General features: G+C 41.4%; 1 protein-coding gene across 4 annotated transcripts in view; it reads left to right on the top strand.

Annotated features, from left to right (window-relative positions):
• The window catches only part of CHN2 (chimerin 2), a 331335-nt gene that overhangs the window by 189620 nt on the left and 127232 nt on the right, over positions 1–14483 (top strand). For 3 of the 4 annotated variants that reach the window (XM_069462638.1, XM_069462639.1, XM_069462637.1), the window contains one exon: positions 6821–6876. The exons of the other annotated variant lie outside the window; for it this stretch is intronic. In XM_069462638.1, the coding sequence (XP_069318739.1) occupies positions 6821–6876 (56 nt within the window). The remainder of the gene's footprint in view (positions 1–6820; positions 6877–14483) is intronic. 4 annotated transcript variants of the gene reach the window in all.

Genomic DNA, 14483 nt, shown 5'->3' with positions numbered 1-14483 from the left:
GAATCATCTTGTCACAAAGTATCATACATCTGCAGCTCATCCTTAACTCTCAGACCAAACCCAGAAACACTGGTGAAGCCACTGAGAAAGCTTTCATTTCAATGCCCTAAAAGAAAAGCTACTTTCAAGTTCACTTACAAAATAAATAAATAAAGCTGCATTCTAAATGTTAAGCCAGAACTGTGTGAACTGTATGCCCCAAGCAGACAAGTTCGAAAGCCAAACCACCATGGGTACACTCTGAAAGATCTGCTTTTTTTAGGCGGCCAAGGGCCATCATTCAGCAGCAGGTGCTGTGGCTGACGGCTCTCCTGGGAGATTCCCCTGGACAGCAGGTCGGGCTGTCAAAGCTTAGGCCTGTTTTCCTAAATAGGAGTTTAGAACCTCAAAACTCTAATCTGTCTACCCCCTGGATCAGAATCACCTGGGGAGCATATTTACAATCATTATTCCTCAGCTCTGCCCCACATCTATGAATTAGAAAAGTGGAAAGGGTCTGCAATTTACCAAACCCCATGGGTTTTACTTATACATACTTAGGCCTGACACCTCCCGGTGTGAGGCTGTACAACCTTCTAGGGGTTTTCACAGTGCTCTTAGACAAGAGAAGAAGGAAGTCCCCATTAAGACTTGACATTCTGTTAGCAAGGCAGGCTGGAGGGTGGGGTTAGGCCAAGGACGACATCTGAAGCACCTACAATTCCCTGCTCACACTGTGAGTCTTTTCTGTGAAAACGGGGCAGATCTAGGCAGTGAGCAGGGTGGTACTGGCTCCGTGTCACGGCCAAGTGACTAGATTCAGCTCCTGGCTGGGGTTTCAGCATCACCCAGGCGTGAGCGTCATCCACAGGGAGCAGGTTGATTCTGTTCCCAGAGGAGGGTGAGTCAGGTTTTCTCACTGAAGAAAAAGTAGAAGTTTCTCTCAGTGAGCTCTCAATTTCCCAATCTGCTTTGCGTTTCTTGGGGAGCTGGGATCTCCCCCTCCATCTGCCCCAGTGCCTGCCGCCCCTGCCAAGCAGCTTACTCCAGCGCCGAGAATTCTCTCGCGTGCTGTACGGGGCCCAGGGCTGGGGAGTGCCTGCAACATATTTGGGACATTGCTTAGATGCAAATTCCATCCTTTCACCTCTAGACTCACAGACGACCCAAGAAGTGACACACATTAGTTTGCATTTTGCTTGTGAATTGTGTTTGCTAAACAAAGAAAATTCAAGAAGCTGTAATTTCAGATTATGTGACTTATTTCAGTTATAGATAGTAAACGTGCCTTGGAGATTTTTTCTGTGGATGTTTCTTCTGTCATAGGTAACCTTGAAAATGATGAGCAGGCTCTCATTGGAGGCTAAGATAGGAGACTGGGCCTTATATTTACGTGGTGGCCATTGTGTTTGATCACCAGCTCATTATTTTTATAGACAGATATGCAATGCACGTGGCCAACAGGCTTCTGTATCTGTTTGCCAGCTTCTGATGTTTGGAACAGCGTAGAACAGGTCTTGCTCATTCCGAGACCTGCGCATTGAGAAAGAAACCATTGGTGAAGATTATGACGTTTGCTGCTGAGGGGCCCGAAAGGGGAGATGGTGTTCCTGGCATGTGGGGTCTGCAGGGGGCCTTCTCCCTTGCCTCTTGCAAGTTGCTCCCTGGCTAGGACTGTTCTAGTTGGTTGTAAGATTGGTGCTTACTGCATTTTTCTTTACTAAAGCTGAGAGGGTCCCTAAAGGTCACAGCTATGCAATTTAGCCTGTTGACATAAGGGAGGAACTGTCCAGAAATGTTCTGTGGCCTGACCTGCATTCTCTGTTTCTGTTAATGGCATCTCAATCTCTCAGTCGCTCAGGGTCCTTCCCTTCACTCAATTTGTAAGCAAGTCCTGTTAATTCTCTTCTGGATTCTTGAGGCAACGAACTCACCTTCTCATCTGCATTTCTACCAGTGGTGTCTTAACTCACACTTTCACCATCTCTCTTGTGTATGAGTAAAATACTGTCTCACTCACCTCCTTGCCTCTGACATTCCCCTGGACGATGGGCCCTCCTCATGAATGTACATTAGAGTCTCCTGAAAAGCTTTAAAAAGAACAGATTTGGGAGCCCCAGGCCAGACTGGCAGAGTGGGCATCACAAGGGATGGTGTCTGGGAATTTGTATTTCATAATACTCTGAGCCAAGCGCTATTCTAAGTGCTGAGGATACTGCAGTGGACAGAACAAAGTCCCTGCCCTCAAAGAGCTTAGGTTTTAGTCAAGGAAGATAGTACACAAAATGAATAAATATAGTATTTATAGTTTTGGTTGCTTTTGTTTGTTTGTTTTTTGAGACAGGGTCTTGCTCTGTCACCCAGACTGGAGTGCAGTGGCATGATCAGACCTCACTATAGCCTTGAACTCCTGGGCTCAAGGGATCCTCCTGCCTCAGCCTCCTGAGTAGCTGGGACTACAAGCACACACCACCATGCCCAGATAATGTTTTATTTTTTATAGATATGGGGGTCTCACTATGTTGCCTAAGCTGATCTCAAACTCCTGGCCTCAAGAGATCCTCCTGTCTTGGCCTCCCAGAGTGGTGGGATTACAGGCATGAGCCCAGCCAGTTTTTATTTATTAGTGGTGTTAGTGGTAATGCTGTGAAGAAACATGAACCGACATAAGGGAGCAGAGTGATGGGCTGGAATTTCACACAGGCAAGCCAGGGAAGGCCCTCTGACAAGGTGAGAATGAAGCAGAGATCTGAGTGAAAAGTGAGAGTGAGCCGTGTGGATATCCCAGGAAAGAGCAAGCTAGGTGGGAGGCACAGTAAGTGCAAAGGCCCTGAGGCATAGGAAAAATAAACCAGGGCTTTGGAATCAAAAGGGTACATTTTAGCTGGTTGCCCTGGGGCAAATATTTAACCGCTCTGCACTTGTTTTCTCATCTAATAAATGTTAATGATACAGTTATTTTTTCTGTATTCTTATGACAATTCAATGAAATGTTCTTGACATAGGCAGGCACTCAGTATGCTGCCATCTTCCCCTGTCTCTGCCTCTCCATTCATCCCCAAAGCCTCCACGTAGTGTAGTGCTGACTGTGGGATCTGGCGTATGGCAGATGCTCGCATATTCGCTCTGAATTCCAAAGGAGCGCTTAGCTAAAAAGGCTTCTCTTTTATAACAGGTCCACTTTCCTTGCCACGTTAAAAACAGTGTTCACAAAAGCCACTCCAGCCATGTTCCCCACATATAACTGTTGGCCTCAAGAGGCATTAACAATGGGAAGAAAAGAGTGGACAGGATTCTCCATATGTGAATTCTGCAATTCCACTTAGATCTAACCCTCTGTGATTCTAGGAGATGGCCCCTTTGGTTCCCTTTACGCTCATTACTCCTAACAGTAATATCCTGCTAAAAAGCAGTTAAGCAGCATTGCAGCTGATTGGAAGGGAATAAAGGAACTCCACGCAGCCTCCCTGGTGATTAGGGAGGGCACAAGCCAGCGGAATGCCCACCACTGCTTCTGCATTTTTGGTTGGCCAGCCCTTCTCATGGTTCCTCTTTTACAAAAAGCCTTCTTGAACTCTATCTCCTATAGCCTTGTTTTCCTATTTTGGTTAAACAATACATACATATGATTCAAAAGTCAAAACAACATAATAAGGTACACATTGAGGAATCTTTTCCCCAGTCCTTGTCTTGCTTTTCAACCCCTAAATGTAGTTGCTTTTATTGCTTCCTTGTTCCTTGCAGAGTTTCTTTACACAGATGTAAACAAAGATGGATTTATATCATTATTTTACTCCCATTCTTTTTTAACATTTAAAAAAAATTTTTAATGTATTTTTATTTGTATATATTCATGGGGTACAAGGGCAGATTTTGCTGCATTGTCCTGTCTGTATATATGGGTTTGTGTGTGTGGGTAGGTGAGTGGGTGGGTGTGTGCATCTTCATCTGGCTCTTTTTACTGAACAGAATATCTTGATCATCATCCCATGCCTGTGTACAGAGAGCTTTCTCAATCTTTATCACAGGACGGTGGTATCTATTGGAAGATGTACCATCACATTTAACTATTCCCTTCTGATGGACATTGGTAACCTAGAGTCTTAAATAGATGATACCTTACCTTCTTTTGTATTTATTGCACTGTTTCATAAAAATATTTCTAACTTCTGAATCTCCCCACAAAGCTGATAGACTTTTTGAAAATAGAGGTGATTTTATTTGTATTTATATCCACAGCACCTTGATAAATACTGGGGATATAAGACTAAACAAAAACAAACACTATCTCTTCCTTCAAGATGGGACTTACAAGATGCGGGGAGAGAGATAATTGTTTCTAGAGCTCACACGAATAAATACAGAATTATAATTGTGATAAGTTATATAAAGGAAAGTACAGGGAATTATAAGAGCAGAGACTAGGGTGATGTCTTTGGGTCTGGTGTGAGAAATGTCAAGAAAGACTCCTCGGCAAAGTTGATATTTGAACTGAGGTCATGATGATGAGGGCAGATAACAAGAGGTCGAGGTGGAGGAGAAGAGGATACCACAGACAGAAGGAATAGCATGTGCAAAGGTCCTGAGGTTGAAGGGAGCACTGTGCATTTAGGGAAAGAGGAAGAAACCAACTTCCTGAGAAGAGAGCACGATACATGGTGAGGTTGTACGATTAGACGGAAGCAAGACCATTCTGGGAAGTGTCACCTTGTTAGAGGTTTTGATCTTCATCTGAGAGCAGTGGGAGGCCATGGAAGGGGAATGACATGACCTGACTGACATTTTAAAGCAATCACTCTGGCCCCCTGGTGGAGAAGAAGAGGCTGGAGAGTGGTAAGAGTCTAGAGCCTGAAGTAGGGATTGTTGATAGTGATGGAGAGGAGAGGACAGACTTGAGAGACTTTTACAAAACAGAGTTGACGGTTCTGTTGACAAACTGGCCATATGATGTGTGATGAACAACTTGTAGGATGCTGGCTGAAAAAACAGGGCACATAATGGCTCCTTCACTGATGTCAGTGTTCCTGGAAGAGGCCCAGATTTGGAGGAAAACATCCTGAGTCCAACTTTTGATATGTTGAAGTTGAGGTCCTTTTGAGGAACTCAGGGTGAATCTCTAGGAGGTTCGGCTAATGAGCAGAGATGCAGGAGCCTTTTGTGTGTAGGGGGTGGAGGAGATTCCTTATGGAGAAGACAGAGAATGAGACCTGAAGGGGGCTTAAGGTAAGCCTTGAGCATCTCCTACAGTCACTGGGCAGGTGGAGAAGGAGGAGTCAGCAACAGGCAGGGGGAAAGGGCAGCCAGGATAAAAGGAGGAAAACCAGGAGAGTGTGGTGCCATGAAAGCCAATGAAAATAGGTAGCACAAGCTGAATAATATGTGCCACCTGGTTGATGATCTCGTGTGCAAGGTAGGTCACCTTTCCTCCACTCAGTCCCATTTCCATGCATTGGTCCATTAGGATCTGCAGGCTCTTTCTCCATAGAGAGGCAAGTGTTTAGAAGCTGTCTTTTTATCTGTCTGTCATTTTTGGTGTCCTTCTGAGCTAAAGGGCTATGTTGAACTGCGATTTCCTTTCATATATGGGTACAGTTGTCCTTAAGTGGCACATGCGTCATCATTAGTGTAGGCAAATGTGGCACATTTCAACATCTATAGGAGGGTTTGATAGTTTCTTCTCTGTGCTGAAACTGGCTAGTCTGCACTTAATTAGGTAAGAAAATAACCATGTTGTGCCAAAGGCATTGGGGAGCCATAATTACAAAATATATTCCATCATTTTTATCTCTGCTTCCATCTGACTATCTGCCCTTCAATTAAAATTTCTTTTATTTTTAGACCTACGAATAAATCAGAAAGTTTTGCTTATCTTATTACATTTTCTAGAAATACTTTATATTGATCTAGTTGTTAACTTTTTGTAGATTTATTCCATCTAAAATTAATTTTTGCCTCTTCAGGATTCTGAAGATACATCAACTTGGTTTGCTTTCAGCCTCTATTTTCATAGAAGTAGAACCCAAAGGTACCTGCATAGGGTAGCTTTTCCTTCCAAGAAAAATAACCAGACTAGCTGAGCAGCAGAAAAATCACTCATTATGGTCTGAAAAATCACAAATAATAGTCTGAGAAATTATATACAATGACCTACTTTCTTCTAAGCCCAAGCTTGAAAGTCTATCTTTAAAGCAGGTTGGAAGAGAATTATTATTATTATTATTATTATTTAAGATGTGAAAGGGCCCAGGAGAGAGGAATGATAATGTGTGGGAAGTCACTAAATGGATGAGAATTTAAAATGATAGGCAGGGCAAAAATGGCAGGGAGGAAAAAAGATAAAGAAATGGCTTGGTATTTCATTTACTCACAGAATCAGTTGTGTCTCTGCACATAACTAACGTTTCAGAGAATGATACCCCTCTTCTAATGCCAGTTCTTTCCCTGGAATGTCAAGAGATATCAGCATTTAAATTCAGGAATCCTATTATATGATCTTACTGCTCAGGTATTCATAAGTAGAATTTCATCTTTAAAATGGTCAAAAGAATTTTAGCCATATCTAGTCTTCCAAGAAAGCCATGAAATGAACATGCCAGTAACAATTATGAAACTAAATTGGCCTTTATAAGAATTAAAAAAATCAATTTTGCCAGTTTATCATCACGATGACTAATTTCCATATAAATGACCTGACTTTATCCAGTATCAAAAATGTGTCTGTATCTTGTTTTTTATATTAATATTTGCAGTTCTTGAGATGTACTTAGGTGAAAATACTTGAAGGCATGTTGGTATGCGTTGCAGTATTCTAATTCTAATTATTTCTTTTTCTTTTTGGCAGTATATCAGTTACAGCAAGAGGCACCTCGTCCCAAGAGGATCATTTGTCCTCGGGAGGTCAGTACTCAGCTATTTCCAATACACCTTGTTAAATATGATGAATTGTCAGCACTATGTTGATATGGAGGGATTTCAGGTTTCCTGGGAGTTGAGTTCTTTTAACGTTTGTTAGAGTGTCAACAAATTTAACATCTTCATAATCTATACTTTGAAATCAGACATTATTTAAAAAATACTAACTAATTAGGAATCGGATATCTCACATTTTTAACCATTGCAGAAGCAAATTAAACTTCCTCTGTAAACCTCCCCCCAAAACACGTATTCTGGTTGTTTTCTTTGTTAATGTCATTTTTATTCTTTTAGCATTTTTTATTATGAAATGTTTCCAGCAGAGAAAGTACAGAGAACAATAAATGTCTGGGTACTTTCAATAACCATATTTAGCAAATCTTTATGCGTTGTCATATTTTCTTGACATTTTAGAATAATAAAGGCTTACAAGAAAAGTGACTATGTTTTTATTCTTGGAGATAGCTTAAAAAATATATCAGCTCATAAAAATGCTTACTGGCCCACAGAACATTCCTTAGCCCTCCGTCATTAATCAGTTCTCTGATCACGTGGGGTGCCAACAAGATTTGAAAGGCAATACGAAGGCTCTATTTTCTATTTTTATCCTGACCAGTTTCTTTAACAGCAAAATTAATATCCTTCAAACCAAAGACCCAAGGGTCCTTGCTTATTTTTGTTATTATCACTTTGATTAAATATAGAGTAGCAGATAGCTTTTAAAGTGCCTTGTATGCCTTATCAAAGGGCAAAGCCTCAATTCCAGCACTCTTGTGATTCATCCTTGAATGTCAATACTTTCTGGATCTGGTTTGAACCTGTTTCAAAGACTTAGGTATATACATACCCATACTTAGAGCTAACTTATCATGGTTTAATAAGGTTTCATACATAAAATTTTACTTTTGATGACAGGCCATGAAATTCATTAAGTAATCTTGATTTTAGTACAGGGTAGACTTTCTCATCCTAGGAATATGGCTAGAGAGGAGGAAATATCTGATGCTTAGGAAAAAAATCTGGGATGAGTTCCATTTATGTGGTACTCTGATCTTGTCCTATCACTAACTCTGCAGCCAATATATTCAATAATATATCACTTGATATTTAATAATCAAATTCAATAATATTCAATATTATTCAAATAAGAGAAAAATAGGATAAATATAAATTTTTGAATGAGATGCCCTAAATAAGTGTGTTTTCAGTGAGAATTAAACAAGTTATTAAAAGTCCTTCATTTTTACCTTTCATTTAGAAAATTTTCAAATTTTCTCCATCAGAAAAATTATTCCCATTTTTAGAGGGGTAGAGGCATTTAAATATACCAATGAAAAGAATATTTGTAAAATTAGAATACAACTAAGTACTCTATCTAGGGGTGTTAGTAAAAAGGCACCAGGCAAGGCGGGCCACCAGCATTTGAGACCAAAGGAGATCTAAGTAGCCATTCATTTGTCCTTCTAGTCAGTAAATATGTGAGAGCTGCTCTGGTCTAGGGGCTGGGAATACAGCAAAGAACTTGGCCATTAGCATTTTGAGTGTCATCATAAGAGAGAAACTATGATGTAATTAAAAATATGTTTAAGATTTTACCTCTGCCTGTATATGGGGGTGTTTGAAAGAGAAGACAGAGAGAGAGGGAGAGAGAGAGAAATCATCTGTTTCTCAAAATCCTTGGAACCATGTCCATTGTCCTTTAAGTCAGGTGGAATGTTAGCGGTGGAGGTAGGTGGATTTAGACTATCCTCACGGAAATTCTTCCTAGGGTTCCACTGAAACTCTTCAGACCTCCAGCGGGTGAGAGTCCGCCATGTATCTATTGAATGTTGCACAGTCGTCACCATCTGCTGTGACTAAAGAATATGGTGCCTGTGTGCTTTTCTTCCCCCCTCGTCTGTCTGGTCAGCCAAGCCCTTCACCTTCCAACCTTTGCCCATTTGATTCATTCATAGATGATAGCTGGTTGATGCTTGATGCGCAAGTAGCTTGCCTCTAGGAATTCCATGTCCCATTTTGCCATGAAGCCCAATGTGACATGGAGATTCATCAGCTCCATTTGCTCAGCAGGCAGCACAGGGCCCAGCCAGCCAGGCAGGTGTCAGATGATAATGGGTCGAGTTTACCAGAAGAACAGGTGCTGCTCAGAGGAGTGCCAGTAGGGGTGGCTTCTGTTCACTTTGTCCTCCATTATGACGTTAACGTCAACTCCTGCCTGAACTGCTGAGCCTCCCAGGACCTGCTTCCTGTGGGTGAAGGTGCCCCTTCTCTCGGAAGATGGTGAAACTATGGCTCCTACTATAGATGGCATTTAGTTAAATGTCTCGTTGCCTTGGAACATGCCTGCATGCTTGGGGGACGTCCCTAATGAAGACAGAAAGCCTTTCCGTGTGAGTGTGTGGCCAGAGAGACTGCAGCTTTATTAACACATTTGCATAAAACCATAAAGGCTATTTCTTTTGAACAATGAGTTATAATTTTTTCTGTATACATTTTTCTGTTTCATCTTACCCCTTAGCTAACTGTTAAATGCCCATGTCTTCCCTTTATGTACAGCTCTGCAGTCCTTCTACCCACCTTTTCTCTGGTCCCTGGCTGGGTGGCTCCAATATACTCAATCTCTCTAGTTCCTCTGACGATTAATACCTTCCTGAGTATGGGCCTCTCTCAGGTTAGGATCCTCCAGTTCAACGTGATAAACACCCACATTAGAGCACCAGGCGATGTGTGCAATTACAGACATATGGAACACTGTCACTCCAGGGTGTCACAGATGCAGGCCAGCCTGACTTAATACGTGGTGGCTATCGACAGATACCGACCACCTAATGGACTTTGCAGGGGGGCTAGGTGAGTCAAGGGTATAGACTGATTCAGCAGGCAAAATCAAACAAGCTTAGAAAATCCAGGAAGGCAGGGAGCTCAGCTGCAGAGTCAGCTTGGACTTGTTTTGATTTCTTGCTCTACCACTTTCTAGCTACCTGACTTAGAGCCAACCACTTACTGTCTCAGGGAGATTAAGGCCTAACCCAAGGGTGAACATCTACTTTGCACAGTTGCTATAAAGGGCATATATGTGTCAAGGGTCTAGTATGGTGCCTGGCACATAATAGGCACTCAATTAATGTTCATGATTCACGGCAGATTCAGAAACCTGTAAAGAGCGGGCTCTGAGACCGTGATTAGAGACAGAGTGATGACAGTGTTCTCCTAATGTAGGGGCAAAAAGGCAGCAATTACAAACAAAGCAAGATTCCCAGGTCAGGAGTTAAGCCACCAGGAAGAAAGATACTGAGGATAAGGAACAGAAGGTACAAGCAGCTGAACAATGGCTCCGGCTCCAGTGAAGCCAGGCAGGGTCAGCTCTGAAATAACAGCTCATTGCTTTCTGGGGATTCATCGCTGCAAATTAATATTTATTGAGCAGCCGCAGCACCTGGCACTCTGCTGGCATTTCCTGACTGCTCCTTGCCAGGAGGTTCAAAACATCTTCCAGGATACAGAATTCTCACTTGCTCTTTCCGTCAATCATCAGTCACTTCATAAGCATTTATTAATTACCAAGTGTGTGCCTGGGTGGTCTGCCAGCAACTATGCAGGACATTGACTCCCCAATTTGCTTCTCCAGCTAAGACCTCTCCCCTGGGCTTCAGGCACCTCTATCCATCTGTCCACTTGACCTCTTCAGGTAGATGTCGCGCAAGCCAATGCTGGCCCGATGTTCAAAACAGAACTGGGCTCCACTCCATTAAATGGCACCTAACTTCAGAAAACCTGGACTTCTCTCTTTCCCACCCTCACCCCTTTCTCTTCCATTCTTAGCAAAAATCCATTTTACCTACAAATATTTGTTGCCTTTGCCCACTTTACTTCATCTCCATGGCTTTTGTGTGGTTTGGGGCATCATCACTTCTTGCCTGGACATTACTGCAGATCAGGAGCCCAAATCATCATTGTTAAATATAAATCAGACCCTTCGATAGCTTCCCATTACTCTTAGAATAAAAGCAAACTTCTTGCTGTGCCTATGAGCCATGTTGTACCTCCTGCATTTGTCACTCCTCTATCTGTACCTTTCTTCTCAGAGTGCACTGCCTTTCAGCCTCTAGCCTCTATTGCCATTCATCAAACAAATCTCAGTGTTGCTACTGCAGGGCCTTTGCACTTGCCCTTTGCCTGGAATTCTCGTACTCAGGTTCTCTGCATGTCCAGTTTTCAGATCAAATGTTACATAATAACAGGCCTTCCCTGAACCCCATGAAAATTAGCACCTCCCCAACCTGTTTATTGTGTCTGTAGTACTTAATGCACTCTCTAATACACTTCCTTAACACATTTGTTTAATTGTTGCTTGTATCTCTCTCTCCAGGAGAATACAAGCTGTAGAGATACCATCAGTCTTAATCATAGGTATATCCCTAGCATTGAGCATGCAACCAACAGTGGGTAATCGGTAAATATACAGCAAAATGATGAAAAAAGGATAGAGATCGCTAATGCAAGGAATTTGGAATTCTCAAACTATTGCTAATAGCATATCAGATTTACTCAATGCTGTTATTAGGGTAGTGAGTTGGACTTTTGGCAGTTGTTAAGGTACTTACTTAAACATAGACTAATATTTTTTCCTGGAATAGTCCAAGTTTCTTGCTGGCCTTTCCAAAATGCCGAAATGGCAAGATTTACTTGTATGACTCATTTAAAGTCAAGTTCCACTAGAATTACCTAAAGGATGCACCAAATAAGCAGAAATTCTTTTGTAACTGTAAATGATTTGGTGTCATTTGTCTTTTTTTTTTTTTTGAAATTGCTATGGTGAATATGGGATTATGAAAAGCAATTTCAAAAAAGAGAAATAAAATTACATACTATTATTTCAAATTGTTCTCCATTTTATGTAGCTTCTTTTCCTTCTCCCTTTCCACAGAATAATCTATTTTGGAAAACTATTTTTTTTAATGCAGAAGTGGATTGTAGAGGTTTCTAGCACTCATGATTAGAATCAGCTTTTTCCTTGATTGTCAGAGGTTAGACCAAGTGCAGATGACAGTGGCCAATCTTAACTTGCAGTAGTATCTCACTACCTTATTTTTCCTTCCAGTGAATTGTATTCATTTTTTAAAAACTGCTTGGAATATCCCTCTCCCCTTTTTATGCATTTTTTCTAGTTTTTAGTGTTCCTAAATGTCTACCCATTTCACCCTTTTCCAGTTTTATTTATAAAAACTGTGCTTTTAAGCCTACAAAGGCATTCCATTTCTTCGTGATGGTTTTTAAAATTTTATTAATCATTCCTAGACTTCACAGTCTTGTAGCTTTAGGGCATTTATCTTGTCTTAGGCATGTCTGGAAGATCTTAACAAGCCACATTGATTGACCATATCATTCTTAACTAGCTCAATACATTCTGAGTCATGGATTTTAAGTGAACTCAGAGGGGTTTTCTACTATTCCACATTTCTCCCTCTTTTCTTCTTTTATTTATTGAAATAAATGTTTTAAAACGGAGTGCATTTGGGGGAATGTGAAAACTCTACTGATTCAAGACATCCAGACAAGGTATGTCTCTAAAATAATGAGATTGATTCTACAAGCCACAAACAAAAATCGATCTCATTACCTTTTAATTGGCTTTATGTGTAGTAATCAGAAGGCCATTTCTTCCCTGGCAGAAAATATTTCTATTCTTTTAATCCTAGACTTTCTCCACTTGTCTCTTTTTTTCCTCTTAATGTTGACACAACCAAGAATAAAGGACTTTTCCCATCATTACTCCTCCAGGCTTTCATCTTACTCACTAATGCAGTCAGCCTTTTTTCTTGATGCAATTTTGTTCTGAACTAAATTTGCTTTGGTTTTGACTTGCTATTGTATGAGGAGAAAATCTTCTAGTAAAACCAATGTTAGAAAAAAAATTTTTGACATATGAGTTTTTTTTACCCCTGAAGATAGAATCAAATGTTTTGTGCTTTAAAAAAAAATAAAATAAAAAATTTTTTCTTATTATGTATTGTGATCTACCAAAATGCATAATCACCCCCCCCCCAAAAAAGTCACTCTCTTTGGATACTTTGAACTTGTTCTCATATAGTAGAGACCGTGAAAGTGTGCACCTAAAACATATTTAGACATGTCCAAGGTGAAATCATGAGCAGCAGGTAAGGGCTCTGGAGGCCAAGCTGCGGTCGAGTTCAGAGGCTCAGAGCCAAGGGAAGCAGGTGGGGAGAGCTGGAGAGAGCCACCGAGGAAGAGCACATGTGCCAAAGCATAAACTGAGGCAAAAGTGGAATAAGGACAATGCAGAGGGGATTAAATTGTCATTGATAATAGGCAAAGTTTCCTGAGAAGACTCTTTAATCTCTCCAAGTATTTTTTATTTCTTAAAAGCTAACTTGAAAGTGTGTATTCCCTTATATAATTACTAGAGTTGGAATAGTATTTTGTATATTTCATTGTTTTAGGAAAAAGAGTAACTGATAGCATCGTGTATGACAACATGTGCTCTGTCACCCTTCTCTAGCTTGTGACAGCCATAAGCCAAGATCCCATTACCCATTGATGGGGGGTGGGAGTGGGGTGACCCAGACTGAGACACAATGGTTATGAGGAGGTTCTGGCTTTTGTTAGGCCAACCTTACACATCCAAATAGGAGGCAAATATCACATCTCTACAGCAATTACTAGCTAGAGCAGCCCATGCTAAGTCTGCTCTGTGACTCAGAGGTCAGGCCCGATAAAATTTTGAGTGTGGCCAGGTTTATTTGGGAAAAGGGGTAGGTGCATGGTGCTAGTGCTCTAGTGAGGTTTCAAAGATGTGTTTCACATTTTGCTCACCTGGTTAAACTGTAACTAGGAAATAATGCTGACAAAGACAGGTTACATTTTGCCCCAGGTAAGCCATGTCTTCTATGGGAGTGTGGCCTGGCTAACCAAGCACTGAGACACTTGAAACAGATTTCTAACCTCGACTCTACTTTCCAGCGGAAAAATGTGGATGGCGCAATCGCAGACAGCCCCAATTTTAATATGCCTACTCCAAGTGATATTGCCTAATAATTTATTTGTTGTCAGTCTTTTCATAGTAGTGAAAGCTAACATACAAGGAGTACTTAGTGTGCCCTGAGCACTGGGTTGAGAGTTTTCCCTGTGTGATTCCTCACAGGCATCCATGTGGGTTGTCAGTCCTCTCATTTGACACGGGAGGAAGTGAAACGAGCAGCACAAGAGGGACAAAGGTCAGATTCCAGCCCAAAAAGGCCAAATCCAGGCCTGGGCTTCTAATCCAGTGATTCTCAAAGTGTGGTCCCAGGACCAAGGGCATCACCTGGGAACTTGTCAGAAATGAAGATTCTCTGGCTCACCCCAGACCTCCTGAATTGGAAGCTCTGGAGTTGAGCCCAGCAATCTGTGCTTTAACAAGCTCTGCGGGGGATCCTGATGCTCCCTCAAGTGTAAGGACCACTGTCTTGATCCTCTCTGCTTCCTACTTCATACTCCCTCCTGTTCCCCACGGATAGAAGAATCAATATGCTCTTGCCTCCTGACAATGCTTACCGTTTGCCCAGCACTGTGTTAGACTTTTCACGGATTTC

Source organism: Eulemur rufifrons, chromosome 29 (genome assembly GCF_041146395.1).
Source record: "Eulemur rufifrons isolate Redbay chromosome 29, OSU_ERuf_1, whole genome shotgun sequence".
Lineage (NCBI taxonomy): Eukaryota > Metazoa > Chordata > Mammalia > Primates > Lemuridae > Eulemur > Eulemur rufifrons.
The sequence above is the reverse complement of the archived record's forward strand: the minus strand, read 5'-3'. Positions and strand labels throughout refer to the sequence as shown.